Source organism: Acanthisitta chloris, unplaced genomic scaffold (genome assembly GCF_000695815.1).
Source record: "Acanthisitta chloris isolate BGI_N310 unplaced genomic scaffold, ASM69581v1 scaffold24491, whole genome shotgun sequence".
NCBI classification, from domain to species: Eukaryota; Metazoa; Chordata; class Aves; order Passeriformes; family Acanthisittidae; genus Acanthisitta; species Acanthisitta chloris.
In genome coordinates, this window is record NW_008655767.1 from 20,941 (window position 1) to 33,265 (window position 12,325).

The window sequence follows — 12,325 nt, forward strand, 5'->3', positions numbered from 1 at the left end:
GCATAAACAATTATGTATTAAAGGCATTAGTAATATTGCATTAATATCAGTCAAGCAACTAAACAGTGATGCTAAAATAAAAAACATCTCATGGAGAAGCCTGGATTGGGGCTGGGGGATGTGAGGAGCATTGAAAAGCAATACAGGAAGACTATTTAGAAAATCCCTTAAAAATAATCCCTACTTATTCAGTGTTATTTACTATTAAATAGAAATTACTACATTAAAATTATGTTAAAGATCTGATAGAAACCAACCAAATGCAAGACATCCAGGTTAAGGCTCTGGCACTCCTTCCTTCCTCTTCCTGTTGCACATAACTGCAGGAAGAGAACACTAAGGAAAGATCCTAAGTACCACATATTTCATAACACCCAGACACAAGGAGCAAATCAGAACAAACCTGTGCCTTCTCTTGCTGAGGTTGGTTTGAGGCAGATGTATTATCATCAGTTTAACTTCCCTTTTTAGATAACAGTGCAATGAAGGGGGTGGAGGGGACAAAGTCCAGGAGTAGAATAACTGTTGCAGACAGGTAAAGGACAGCTGACTGTGCTGTGTCTCTTCCTTTGAGCTGTCAAGACTGAGCAGTTTTTCCACAAGGACACTTCTATTCAAGGTGGTTTGATCATGCAACAATTTTCAGCAAATTAAGAGGCTATTATGAGGTCAGCGCTGATCAGGGCAGGAGTCTGCAAGTGTTCCTTGCAAGTGTAGAAACTCATTCTCAAACAATAGTTTTCCTTTTGGTCAAATGCCGAAAGAGACTATGGAGCAATTAAATGAATGCATATGCATATATATAAATATAAAAATATATATGTGTGTGAAGGCATGTTCAGTTATGGAAGGATAAAAACATCACAAGTCTATTTTGGTACAGGGGAGGGAGTTTGGGGAGTTTTGTTGTCATTTTGTTTAGGAATTCTCTTTAAAGGTACAGTAACACTTTGTTCAATTCATTATTACTAGAACTTGAAAAAAAGATTTTGAGCCTCCAAACTCCAAAAGCTGTGAAAATAACCATGTGTGTGCAGCATTAGGAACCACCATTTGCTGTTGCCATCTGACTATCTAAAAAGGGTTTCATGTCCCTGCAGAGCTCAGGTTTCAAAAACCTTATGCATTGTTGGAAACAAGGGCAGTGAGGCAAAAGGCCTTTTTTAATTGAAAAACTTTATCTTTTCATTTCCACCTTGAGCGGCTGGAATCACATTAGATGGAGGGAAGGGGGAAATAAGATAATTGCATGTGCTCATTTGGTTTTCAAAAAGAAAGAGCAGCATGTGGCATTTTCTGGTCCTGGACATGCAGCTAGCTTAAGAGAACCAGGATTTTTCAACTCAATACACTGCTGAATTGAACAAGGAGAAAGAGTTCCATGATTTAAGGTCTCCAGCCATGAGGCTTAAGCTGTTACTGTGCCACTAACATCCACTGCAAAACATTTCAGTACAGTACGAGAAATCTGGAATGCCAACCTACAGGGCAACAGGAGAGTGACAGAGACAGCTCCAGTTTTTGTTAAAGTACTGTTGCCAGGCAAAAATCAAAAGCAAAAAAAGTATCATTTCAGACATGGAATTTTAATCCTCAGTTTACAACTGTTCTCCTGCCCCACCTCCCCCCTTTTTAATTAAAAACCCCACACCTTCCATCACTTCTGCATGGTTTAAGAACAGCCAGCTAAGATTCTGTTGAAAAGTTGAGTGTTTTCATAATGTCTCTAAAAAACTGCCAAGTAACCAATAGTGTCCTAAACTCTCAAGACAAGCTTAAAGTGAGGTCCATGTTTTATATCATCACATGGAAACTACTGGAATATACAGTGCATAAATGAAATGTGCTTCTGGGAGTACAGAATTCATTAAGAGAATCTTGAAAAGAAAAAATAATTAATCTCTAAGAACAGTCTAGTGTTGGCAGAAAATTTGAGGTGTTGAAAATCAAATGTGTTCCAAAGACATTTGAAATGCATTATCTTATAATTCATACCCTTAGAATGGGGCATTAGCATAAGCTAGTCTTAAGCTCATGTATACAGCACCTTTTGCTGTTAATAAATCTCTTCTGTTTCCAAAAAAAGGCATTTTATGTTACAGAAAACAATACTTATGTGGGCAAGTGTTTACTGATACCATGGGGTCTTTCTGACCCAGCGAAGAGTGAATCCAGCATCTGTTCTTATCTTAATGGATGCTGCTTCAGCTTCTCTCACAGTTTCCTTCACAGACTGCATGAGATTCTGGGCATTATGAACCAACATCTCAGTTGCCTGTCAAGAAAAAGAAAAATTCCCAATATATCAGTAAATACCAAGTTGGAAACCCTTTGTGCACAGCCTCCCAGTCCAAGCATCAGTTTGCTGACTTTAACGATGAGAAAAGTAAGCAAAGCCACTGAAAGGCAGCAAGTGTTATCCTGACTCAAACAAGACTTTCCCGTTTCTCCCTGTATATCTGTGCAAAATCTGAGTCAAAGCCTAGTGTGCTAAGCAGAGTCACCTCTCAGATGCACAAACCACCCAAGAAGTGTGTGTGGGACAGGTCGGAGAGCGCCGATCCCGCCACGTCCGGCACGGGGCGCCGCTGCCCCAGCCCAAGCCGTCGGCACCGAGTCCTTCCCCAGCGACTGTCTGGGACACCAGAGGGGCAGGAACAGGATCAGCACATTCCAACCTGACTAGCTTGTCGGAGAGTTCCTCTATTAAACTGTAGCTTTTCAGCCAGACACCAAGGTACTACACTAAAATCATCTTCACTAAACAGCTGAGGTGAACTTCCCAACGTCACAGTCCCAGAACACATCTGAGAGAACATGTTGTGTATTTTTCCCTGTAAAACTGAGCAACAATTCCCTGCTACCATCATCAGTTTTAACACCTCTTACCTGTTCCGACTCTTCATCGCTGATATTAGTTCTGCCCAGCATGGTAGCTTTGACAGTGGAGAGAATTTTCAGCTGTGTGCTGATGGTTGGGATTCGCTCACAGACCTACGGAACGGGGATAAAAAACACCACACATTGTAAATTGAACCAATACATTATCTATTGGGGTTTTTTTCATATAAGCTTTTTAATTTTACTACGAGAAAATTAATAAGCACAGAGGGGATCATATAATCTTCAAGACTTTCTGATAAATATTGGTGGGATACTTGAATCTTGTTTCACATGCTTTGGGAATTTTTGGGTCAAAGCCAACATTCGTCCTTTCTTCCAGATGTTCCTCAAGGGTCTATTTGGTTAGGAATGGCACAGTGTATATATATTTGGCTGAGACTGAAAAAACTATGGAGTGTTCTATTTCTGCTACTATTCTTTGATAAAAGGAATGAGCAGATGAAGTACAAAACAAGGCAGACTTAGGACAGACCAGTATTCATAGCACAGTATTTTTTCAAAACTTCTTTGGACGTGAGCAGCTTCCGTTCACGTGCAATCAAATCCTAACTTGGTAGAATATATGGGATCTAAACACAGACACAGAACTTGACAAAACTTTACAAGCCTAGGAAAGATACACATGATTTACTGGCACGACTCCTGTGCTCCTCCACACTAAGAGAGGAGCAGCAAAAGAAGTATCTGAGGCACTTACAAGTGAGCTCATTACCTGCAGGAGGTTTGTTCTAATGCGCTTGTCAGTGCACTGCTTTGCCACCTCCTTGGCTAACCGGGTGACTTCGTCCGAGGCCTTGGCAATATCCTTGGCACACTGGATGAGGGCACGCTTGTTGCCGCTCCCTCCTCTCACCAGGCGCGACATCTCTGCCATCAGCAGAGCCATTCGCTTGGCAGCAGCGATGATGTCGTTCCCCTGCAGAGAGCAGCACAGTCAGTGTCACGACAGAAGCTTCGCTGAAGTCACGACTGAATGGCAGTCTACATTTTGGGAGCAACACTTGGAAGAAGTTAAGAATGGAAGAAATATTTGTGAAGACAGAAGAGGTTTCTTCAAGGAACAGGGAAAATCTGTACTCATTACATTTTCTGACATTTTTGTTCCTAACACTCAGGAAAAAAGTTTGCTTCAAAACTGAAAAAGAAGTTGTCAAGTGTTAGTTTTGTCCATGGAATGAGAGTCACTGCTCTGCTGACTAGATTTTAAGACAAAGCATGTTATTAGCATTTGAAATTCCATATATATATATATATATAAGGACTTTTTTTAAACTAAAAAAGTGTGCTAAATAGCTGTTAAACCAAATAGCACTGATTAAGTTAAATAGTGGCAGTTGTAACAGTTGAGCATAAAATTTTCAGTGGTATCTGAAACTGAAGTTGTTAAAGCATCATCTGTGCTGCTATAATGCTGAAGGACAAATGGAACAGAATCTGACATACAAAACTGTTGTCACAGGTAATGTGGAAATGACATGCAACTACTGCTTTTTTAAAGTTGTTCCTTGGAAATAAATCTTCCTTTCAGATAAAATCTCCCCCTTTAAAATCAAGCTTCCAGGAGAGAAGAATGTGGTAGGTCAAAAGATAGTGTTATTGCTTACATTAAAATCCAGATTTCTTTTACGTCAAAAATTACAGTCACAGAAATACATCTGAGAAATATTTGAAATGGGAAGTAAGGCCAAGGCAAAACCATTTCTTATACACTGTTCCAGAGAGAAACCTAGTGCAAGGGAAAGCAGACCTAGCTGATCCATTGTTAGTAGTCTGTTAGTATGTTTATATTATTCCCCTCTGTAGAAAGTTTTTAGTCAAAAGTGAACTATTCCGTGCCTGGAAGCATTCCTGTTGTGTGGATGAGAGATTAGCAGAGTGAGCTGAAGTATTCGCATACTCTTTCCTTGGTCTCATACTACAATTAATGACTGACAAAGTTCAGAGCAAAGAGTACCCAGCAAGAACCCAACTCAGCCAATGTATTCTCTACCCCTGTGCACACACTTCCACGACTCACTATGAGCAAATTCCAGAAGGTATCCCAGACATTTCACAGATACAGGTGACACAAGAAGCTGAACTATTCATTACCGTGACCTATTAGTTAAACAGTTTGCTAGTATAACCAGTTAGGATGCAAATGACATAACACAAAGCTTTTCCATGTTTTCCCGTAGAAGGATCAAGAAATTAGGACCAGTGTCATTTACGAAGCCCTCTAACAAGTTATCCAAGCATCAGAATCTGAAAAGGACAAGAACATTTTTAAAGCCCTTTTTATTAAAATAGTTTAGTGTATCCATGTACGTAAACACACACACACATACATATACACATACCCCTAACTTTTGTTTGTTATGGGACACCAACCTTATTTTTTGCAGCATGCTATGAAAAGTGCCCAGTCTTGCAAACATTTGTGCTTAGACAGACGAGACAGGCTACTTGTGAATGTCTGAACCTCATGTTAGATTTCCACTGGTTTCATAGAAACACGATCTCAATTCAGCAGCTAACAGCATTCAGTGCAGCTTCTTCGTTAAAGAATTCTCTCAAGACCAGCATTGCAACACAGCGCAGTGCAAGCAGCAGTCACTCAGTCCTCTTCGATAAACACTGCCATACACAGCCATTCCTTGTTGGAAGGGATTTTAATTGATGGCATCAATGGAGGCAAAGCACAACAGACATGTTAAATGACTTCTTGAATGCTGTATACTCTGCTGTATCTGGAAGTCATTAAGAAACCATTAACCATGGCTTCCCAGGTAGCCCAAATGGATGGAAAAAAGAATGGGGAGGGGGGAGGGCAGACAACCCCTATTACAATTTGAAACCTGCCAGAACAAAGAAGACCAGGCAGATGCAAAGGGAGAGGAAGCCTTTGAATATTAATAAGTGACCCAAATCAAGCTTCAATCCGGCACTGACAAACAGATCTAGCAAACTCGTGAAGCCACTCTCAGTCCTTAAAATGAAGTGCAGACACACTTATTCATTCAGAATGGCAGGGCCCAGCAGGGATCAAGAGTGGTGCAAATGTGTCAGCGTTCCAATGGCTGGATGCACGCGGATCAGTCCCCAGGGACTCAGGAGTACCTTACTAGACCACTTGGTTGCTTCCCGATGCAGAGACTGAGCAGCAGCCAGAATGGGCTGGTTAACAGGCTGATTGGTTGGCATTAACAGCAGCTCAGGCTCGTAATCATCTTCAATGTCAGAGGGGAGAGTGAATTCAACATCTGCATCATCCTCCTCATCTATATCTACACCAGCCTCAGCCGCTTCATTAATCACAGTCACATCAGGCTTTGCAGGTGGCAGCAAGGGTGGAGAAACAGGGCACAGTTAGTACAAGAAGCAGAATTTGGTAGAAGAGCACCAACTGAGCAGTTTTAGTGACCAAAACATCCTCTTGGCCTCTCAGGATCTGACAAGGCAGCTCTAGGATCAGGTCAGAGGGAGGAGGGGAAGGAATATAAGATTAGCAGAAAGAAACAAACATTTCACCTGTGAACCAAAGTTACCAAAAATATTAAGAAGTCACAATTCAAATATGCAGCAACATTTTTCAGCTGAGCATACAGCTTCTACAGAGGCTGACTCACAGAACAACATTTTTCTGGCAAGACAACGGTGAAATGAATGGATTTTCTGTTTCAGTGAAGCCGTTCTGACTGCACAGAAGCAGGCACAGCAGCTGATGACTGTGGCATTTGTGCAGATAAAAAGCTTTGTATGGAAGCCCATTCATATATGTGATAAGAGGAGATAACAGCAGGAACACATGAAAACCACTGACACTGCTTGCTGTAGAGCAAAACCAACGATGGGATGGAAGACACTGTAGAAGTGAGTACTGATGTACTACAGAGAACATGGAAAAGAGCAAAAACAGATCATGAAATGAAGAGGTGATACTGAATGTTATGAATACTGTGAATATTACAGTTCTTACAGAAGACTGAAACAGAATTAGTAGAATAAGAGGATTATGTAACATATGGTACTGTTTTGCCACAATATGTTGTATCCGTTACCTTCAAGAAAAGAGGATTCAAGCAAATATCTTGTTAGGGTAGAACTCAAGGAAGAAGTAAGAGGTATAACAATACAGGCATTAATATTACAGCAGCATTTTAATACAAAAATAGTCTACATGTTTACTAACTGTGTTTCTTCGACTAAAGCCAAGTGTGATAAAAGTCAAGCTACCCTCACCAAAAACTGGATTCACAACTGTGTTTTGCTTAAGATATGGCCTTTTATAGAAAAAAACATCTACACCAACAAAAACACACATGTTCTGGAAGCTGCAATTTCCATATAAGGCCAAATCAACTCACCTTCAAAGGCATTTTTTATATAAGTCTTAATCTAATGAAAAGTTTCCAAATATCTCTCATTCTCTGATGTATCCAAATGAGGGAGAAAGGCAGGGAAAGCTAAAGCAATAGACAGGGTTTGGTTTGTGTCCTATGAGAGAAATGGAGCACAGGAAAGGTAGAAGCCACTGAGGGAATAAGAGTTTTTGTACAGAAGAAGAAAAAAAACAAATAGATTTCAATTCTTACAAGAATGAAGAATATTATCAATAGTTTTTAAAGACTAAATACTTGTTCACCCTTCCACTTTTCTATAGGTAAAGTACCAGGGGACTAAAGTCATTTAGCAAAAATGCAAAAAAACAGTTGACACAAACTCTGTTGTGATTTAGTATGAGCTAGACCTTTTATTTGTCTTTCCATGTCTAACCTATATTCCTCAGTAGCACCACATCAGTCCTTCTTCCACCCAATAAAGTGACTTCAGAGACTACAAAAGTGTTTTTAAAATTTCTTCACCCCAAAACATTGTCAGAATAACTGAACTGTTATTGCTAAAATAGTACTGCTAAAAAAGAATTAGGATGATTGATAGGCTAGCTCCCTGGTTTGGTGGTCTCAAATTAAAGAAACAGCAATGAAAACAGTGTTTTATAATCTCAAGTCACTGAGATGAGAGGTCTTTCACAATGAGCAAGGAGTTTTAAGGCCTGCTGCTTGGCTTGGATAAATATTTCAACAGTTGCACTATTTAATTTGGAATGCATATAGTATATATAGGTAATTTAGTATATACATGGTAAAAGCATTTTATTACCTGCTCTGTATTGTTAAGTTACCCATTCTGGATTCCAACATCAAAACACTTTTAGGAAGCTGAAATTAAGGCTTTTAGCTTCAAAACTACCTTCTGAGATGACTAATATATTCCAGTTCTGTCTCTTTGGTAACATAAAAATCTGTTTTGTATATCCAGAAGTATAGGGAAAACAGAGCTTTTCACTTTGGGGAAGAGACACCTAAATAGATTTGCAGAACTTCTTTTGTACTTTATCTGTACTTCCAAACCAGGTCCTTCCTTTAAGGCCAAAGCAGTGATGTTGATTCTGTAAGGTATTCAAGTTTATCTTCTCACTCACCATCTAATTTGGTGAGCAAAAATGGGGAGATTTAAAAAGCCAGATTATGACCCTTTAATTTACACTTCCAGAAGCCTAAATCTTAAAGGTTCTTACTCAGATTCTGCTAGAGAAAAGCATGTAGCTTTTGGGGAAGGAGGAGAAGAAAGAAAGGCAAAAAACCCAAAGTGATATTAGCACAGGAGAAGAAAGGCAGGCAAAAAACCCAAAGTGATATTAGCATTTCTGAGACAGATGAACTGACACTACTTTGTCATAGCACTGAAATGGTAAGGAAATTAAGGACTTAAGCCTTGATAGCTAATGTGACTGACTACAAAAACAGCATGAGACCAGGTCACCTATATATGGTCACTTATCCCATCATAAAAGCACCAGATTAACTGCAAAGTCACTTGCAGCTCCTTCCAGAATTAAGACATGCACCAGATTAACTGCAAAGGAACTTGCAGCTCCTTCCAGAATTAAGACAAACCAGCTCACGATTCCTGCAGCTGGCATCTGCAACATCCATACAGACTTTCCCATACAGACTTTTCAAAGTCACTTAAATATAGAAATCAGCTTGTCAGACTGGAAAGGCATAAGGATCAGTGGCTCTCTAGGCAATACTAGCATCAAGGATCACACAGCTTAGCATACAAGGAATATTTGTGCTCCCAGGGGTATGTTAATAAAGCATTTTAGCAATTCTAAGTATTAGAGCAGTTGACCCTAGTTCACTCTGAACTTGAAAGGGTTTCTGATTCCTCCTACAGCAGTGTTTTTACTACTTGGTCTATAAAAGACTCTGCAACAGACAACTGACTTTGGACAGAACACACTGATCCGAAAATAAAAATACAAGATAATCCTTTTAGCACAAGACACTTACAGCAACTCCTTACCTTGCTAGACCATTTCCGGGCCTCATCGTGCAGCTGTCTAGCAGCCATCATCATGGGCTGATTAATTGCCTCTCCTGCTTTCTGCTCTGGGAATTCTTCATCCTTTTCTTCTGGTGGTGGTGGTCTGGGTGGGGGAACCTCACCTTCTGGCAGTGGTGGTTTTGGAGGAGCAAGCTCATCAGTCAGCTAAGAAAGGCAAAAGTCTTAGTCAGTACAATGAAATAGAGCACAGATCGAGTAAAGGATGGTGTCATGGCAAGACATAATTGCATGACCTCAAGCCTTTTTCCAGTTTATCAAGTGCATTCTGTTAAAGAAAATAACATGTTTTAATCTCTTGAAGACTGGATTGGTATTTTTCAGACTTGAGGCTACTTGTATTCATGGCTGGCCAGACAATGGATCTTATTTCTAAGGAATAAAAATATACGCTTGAGGCTACTTGTATTTATGGCTGGCCAGACAATGCATCTTATTTCTAAGGAATAAAAATATACTCAAGTAATTTCAATGTGTAATTCACATGTCAATGACAACTGTATATTATGATACCAACTATGCTGCACTTACATGAAGGTGTTCAGTGTGTAATTCACATGTCAGTGACAACTGTATATTATGATACCATCTATGCTGCACTTACATGAAGGTGTTCAAGGTCAGGAGGAGGAGGGGGGAAATCTGGTTCCTGAGGCTGGAAGGCTTCCCTCACTTTGGCCACAGCTCCCAGAATTCTGTATCCAGAATCCAAGAAACTCTTCTGCAAACCTGAACAAAAATCCCATTACCAGTTTAATATCAGTTTAATAGCATTCTGTAATACTTAGAACACTACCCCCAAAAATTACTTCTATAATGGGCTGTGCCAAGAACATTTATATGTGTATTTGAAACCCATCAAATTATTTACAGTGAACTTACATGTTTGAAATGTTACTGTCATATGCAACATGCATAAAATAAAGCCTAGGCTGAGTAATAGTCACTGCCAATAGCCAAAGTAATTCTCTGAACCACTTTTAAAATAAAAGAAATTATGTAATATTTTCTTATATGAAGTAGTACTACTGAAAACAAGTGATAAATACTTCTAATTAAGATTATGAAATTACATATCAAACTACAATGCTGAATTCTTTTCCCTTGAATATGCCAAAGGCCTTTGACTGCATTTGAACAGAGAAGGATACAGCAGTTAGTGGTGTGACCCTGATTTCATCATTCTGGGATTTAACTGTCCACAGTATTTGCATAAAACAGGATACACAGCTGTATGAGAAAAAATGAGCATGACTTCATGTCATCTTCAGTCAGTAAACATACATTTGAAATTAGCTGATTGAATCCTTACCAGGATCAGAAATGTTTCCTGCCACAGCTTTAGCATCCATTACCATCGGTGATATAGTTTTACTTAGCTCATCAGAGGCTGCTTTAACAGCCTCCCGAAATTTAGGGTCTTCTGAATTTTCAACCTCCCGTTTTGCTACCAGCAGGATGCGGTTTGCTCGTCTGGCAATGCTGGTGGCACCAGCTACCAACATCTGAGGCTGCATGTTGGCCATGGCAACTTTACACTTATCAAGATCTTTCTTAATAGCCTCTTCTGATGCATCCAACAGCGATTTAGTATCAATGGCTTCATCCACCAAGCCTGGAACAAAAGTTAAGCACATTAATATTCTAGTTTCATCTGTGGAAGGGAATATTGAGTACTCCAGAGACAGTTCACAGCTAGAAAAGTATTTTAGAACTAGGGGGTGGGGAAGAGCAGAGGAGGCCATGGGAATCAGACTGAATACAGTACTGCAGTTTAACTTCTGATTTTGTGGTACCTATGAACAGTAACCACGGTCAAGCTTGCTAATGACAGCCCAAGCTCTTATTCATCCGTCATGCAATGTTGCTTCAGTCAAGAACTGGCTTAGACAGCATATGCAGCAGAGATTCCTTCCTCCCACTTAATCTATTTAAGCATATTCAGTACTTGTTGTACCTCTCCCATGCATTCAAAAGGAAATATCCCTCTGGCTATGCTTTACATAAGGGTGATCCACAGTGACAAGGCAGTGAGATTTGAAATACCCACACGTTAATTATTGGGATGGAGAAGGAGGTATTACACAGTCACGTGTTCAGCAGATGAGTGCAAAGCATCTGCACTTGGGAAGGACTGAAACACTTCAGTGTCTCAGCAAGATTCAGTAGATCAGTAGCTTTGTTTTATTCATTGTTTTCAATCAAGCTGTTGCAACATTTTAAACATTTCCTTACCCTCACTTAATTATCTGTCCTATTTCAACATGCCAAGATTATACCAAAAAACCCTTAATTGTCACAGTGATACTCTGCTAGAATAGCAATGGCAAACAAACTGATGCATTCTGGTTTTCCCACAAAAGAACTAAAGCTGGATTTGCACCCCTGCAGCTCAGTATTGACACATATGAAGCCCCAGCTATTGTGTATATGCTGTAACATACACATATTTCTGGAGTCAGCACATTCCTACTCCTCAAAATTTTTTTTTAACCAGCCACTACTCTTAAGCATGGTTCATCAATCCAAACAGAATGGAGAAAAAAATCTATACAAACTAGCTACCCACAGGTAGGATCCCCAACCAAGAATCCTACTTTACCTGTCATTTTTTCTACATTATCAATCCACTGGTTTTTCATGGTCTCAAAATGTTCATAAGCAGCTTGATTTCCAGGATTTCTCAGGAGGATACGAGCAGCTGATACTACCTGTCAACAGAAAACATTTAAGTTATCAGCATATATCAACATCACACAGTCTTGAATGTGCATTTGTTTTTTCAGGACTGGATGTGTAGTTCCTCATTTGACATACTAGTTCATTAATTCTACTGCAACATCTAGCTGCTTAAACATCTATAATACCTCTGGAATTGGCACAAATACTTTTTTCTGGAACTCCAATTCCATACTAATATATTTTATATATCTAATAATCATCAAGGTTGGAAAAGAGCTCTAAGCTAAGATCATCCAACCATCAAAAAGTTTAGTGCTCTTGAAAGCACTAAAGTACAATACTTATTACA

General features: G+C 39.6%; 1 protein-coding gene across 1 annotated transcript; it reads right to left on the reverse strand.

Annotated features, from left to right (window-relative positions):
* Positions 1-1,541: 1,541 nt before the first annotated feature.
* LOC103811112 (vinculin) lies at positions 1,542-12,005 on the reverse strand (the record flags this gene model as incomplete). The annotated part of the gene is made up of 8 exons (XM_009084063.1): positions 1,542-2,275; positions 2,890-2,994; positions 3,617-3,820; positions 6,004-6,213; positions 9,256-9,441; positions 9,899-10,023; positions 10,607-10,909; positions 11,897-12,005. Coding segments are annotated over 8 exons (1,389 nt in total), but the record flags the coding sequence as incomplete, so codon positions are not given.
* Positions 12,006-12,325: the final 320 nt, after the last annotated feature.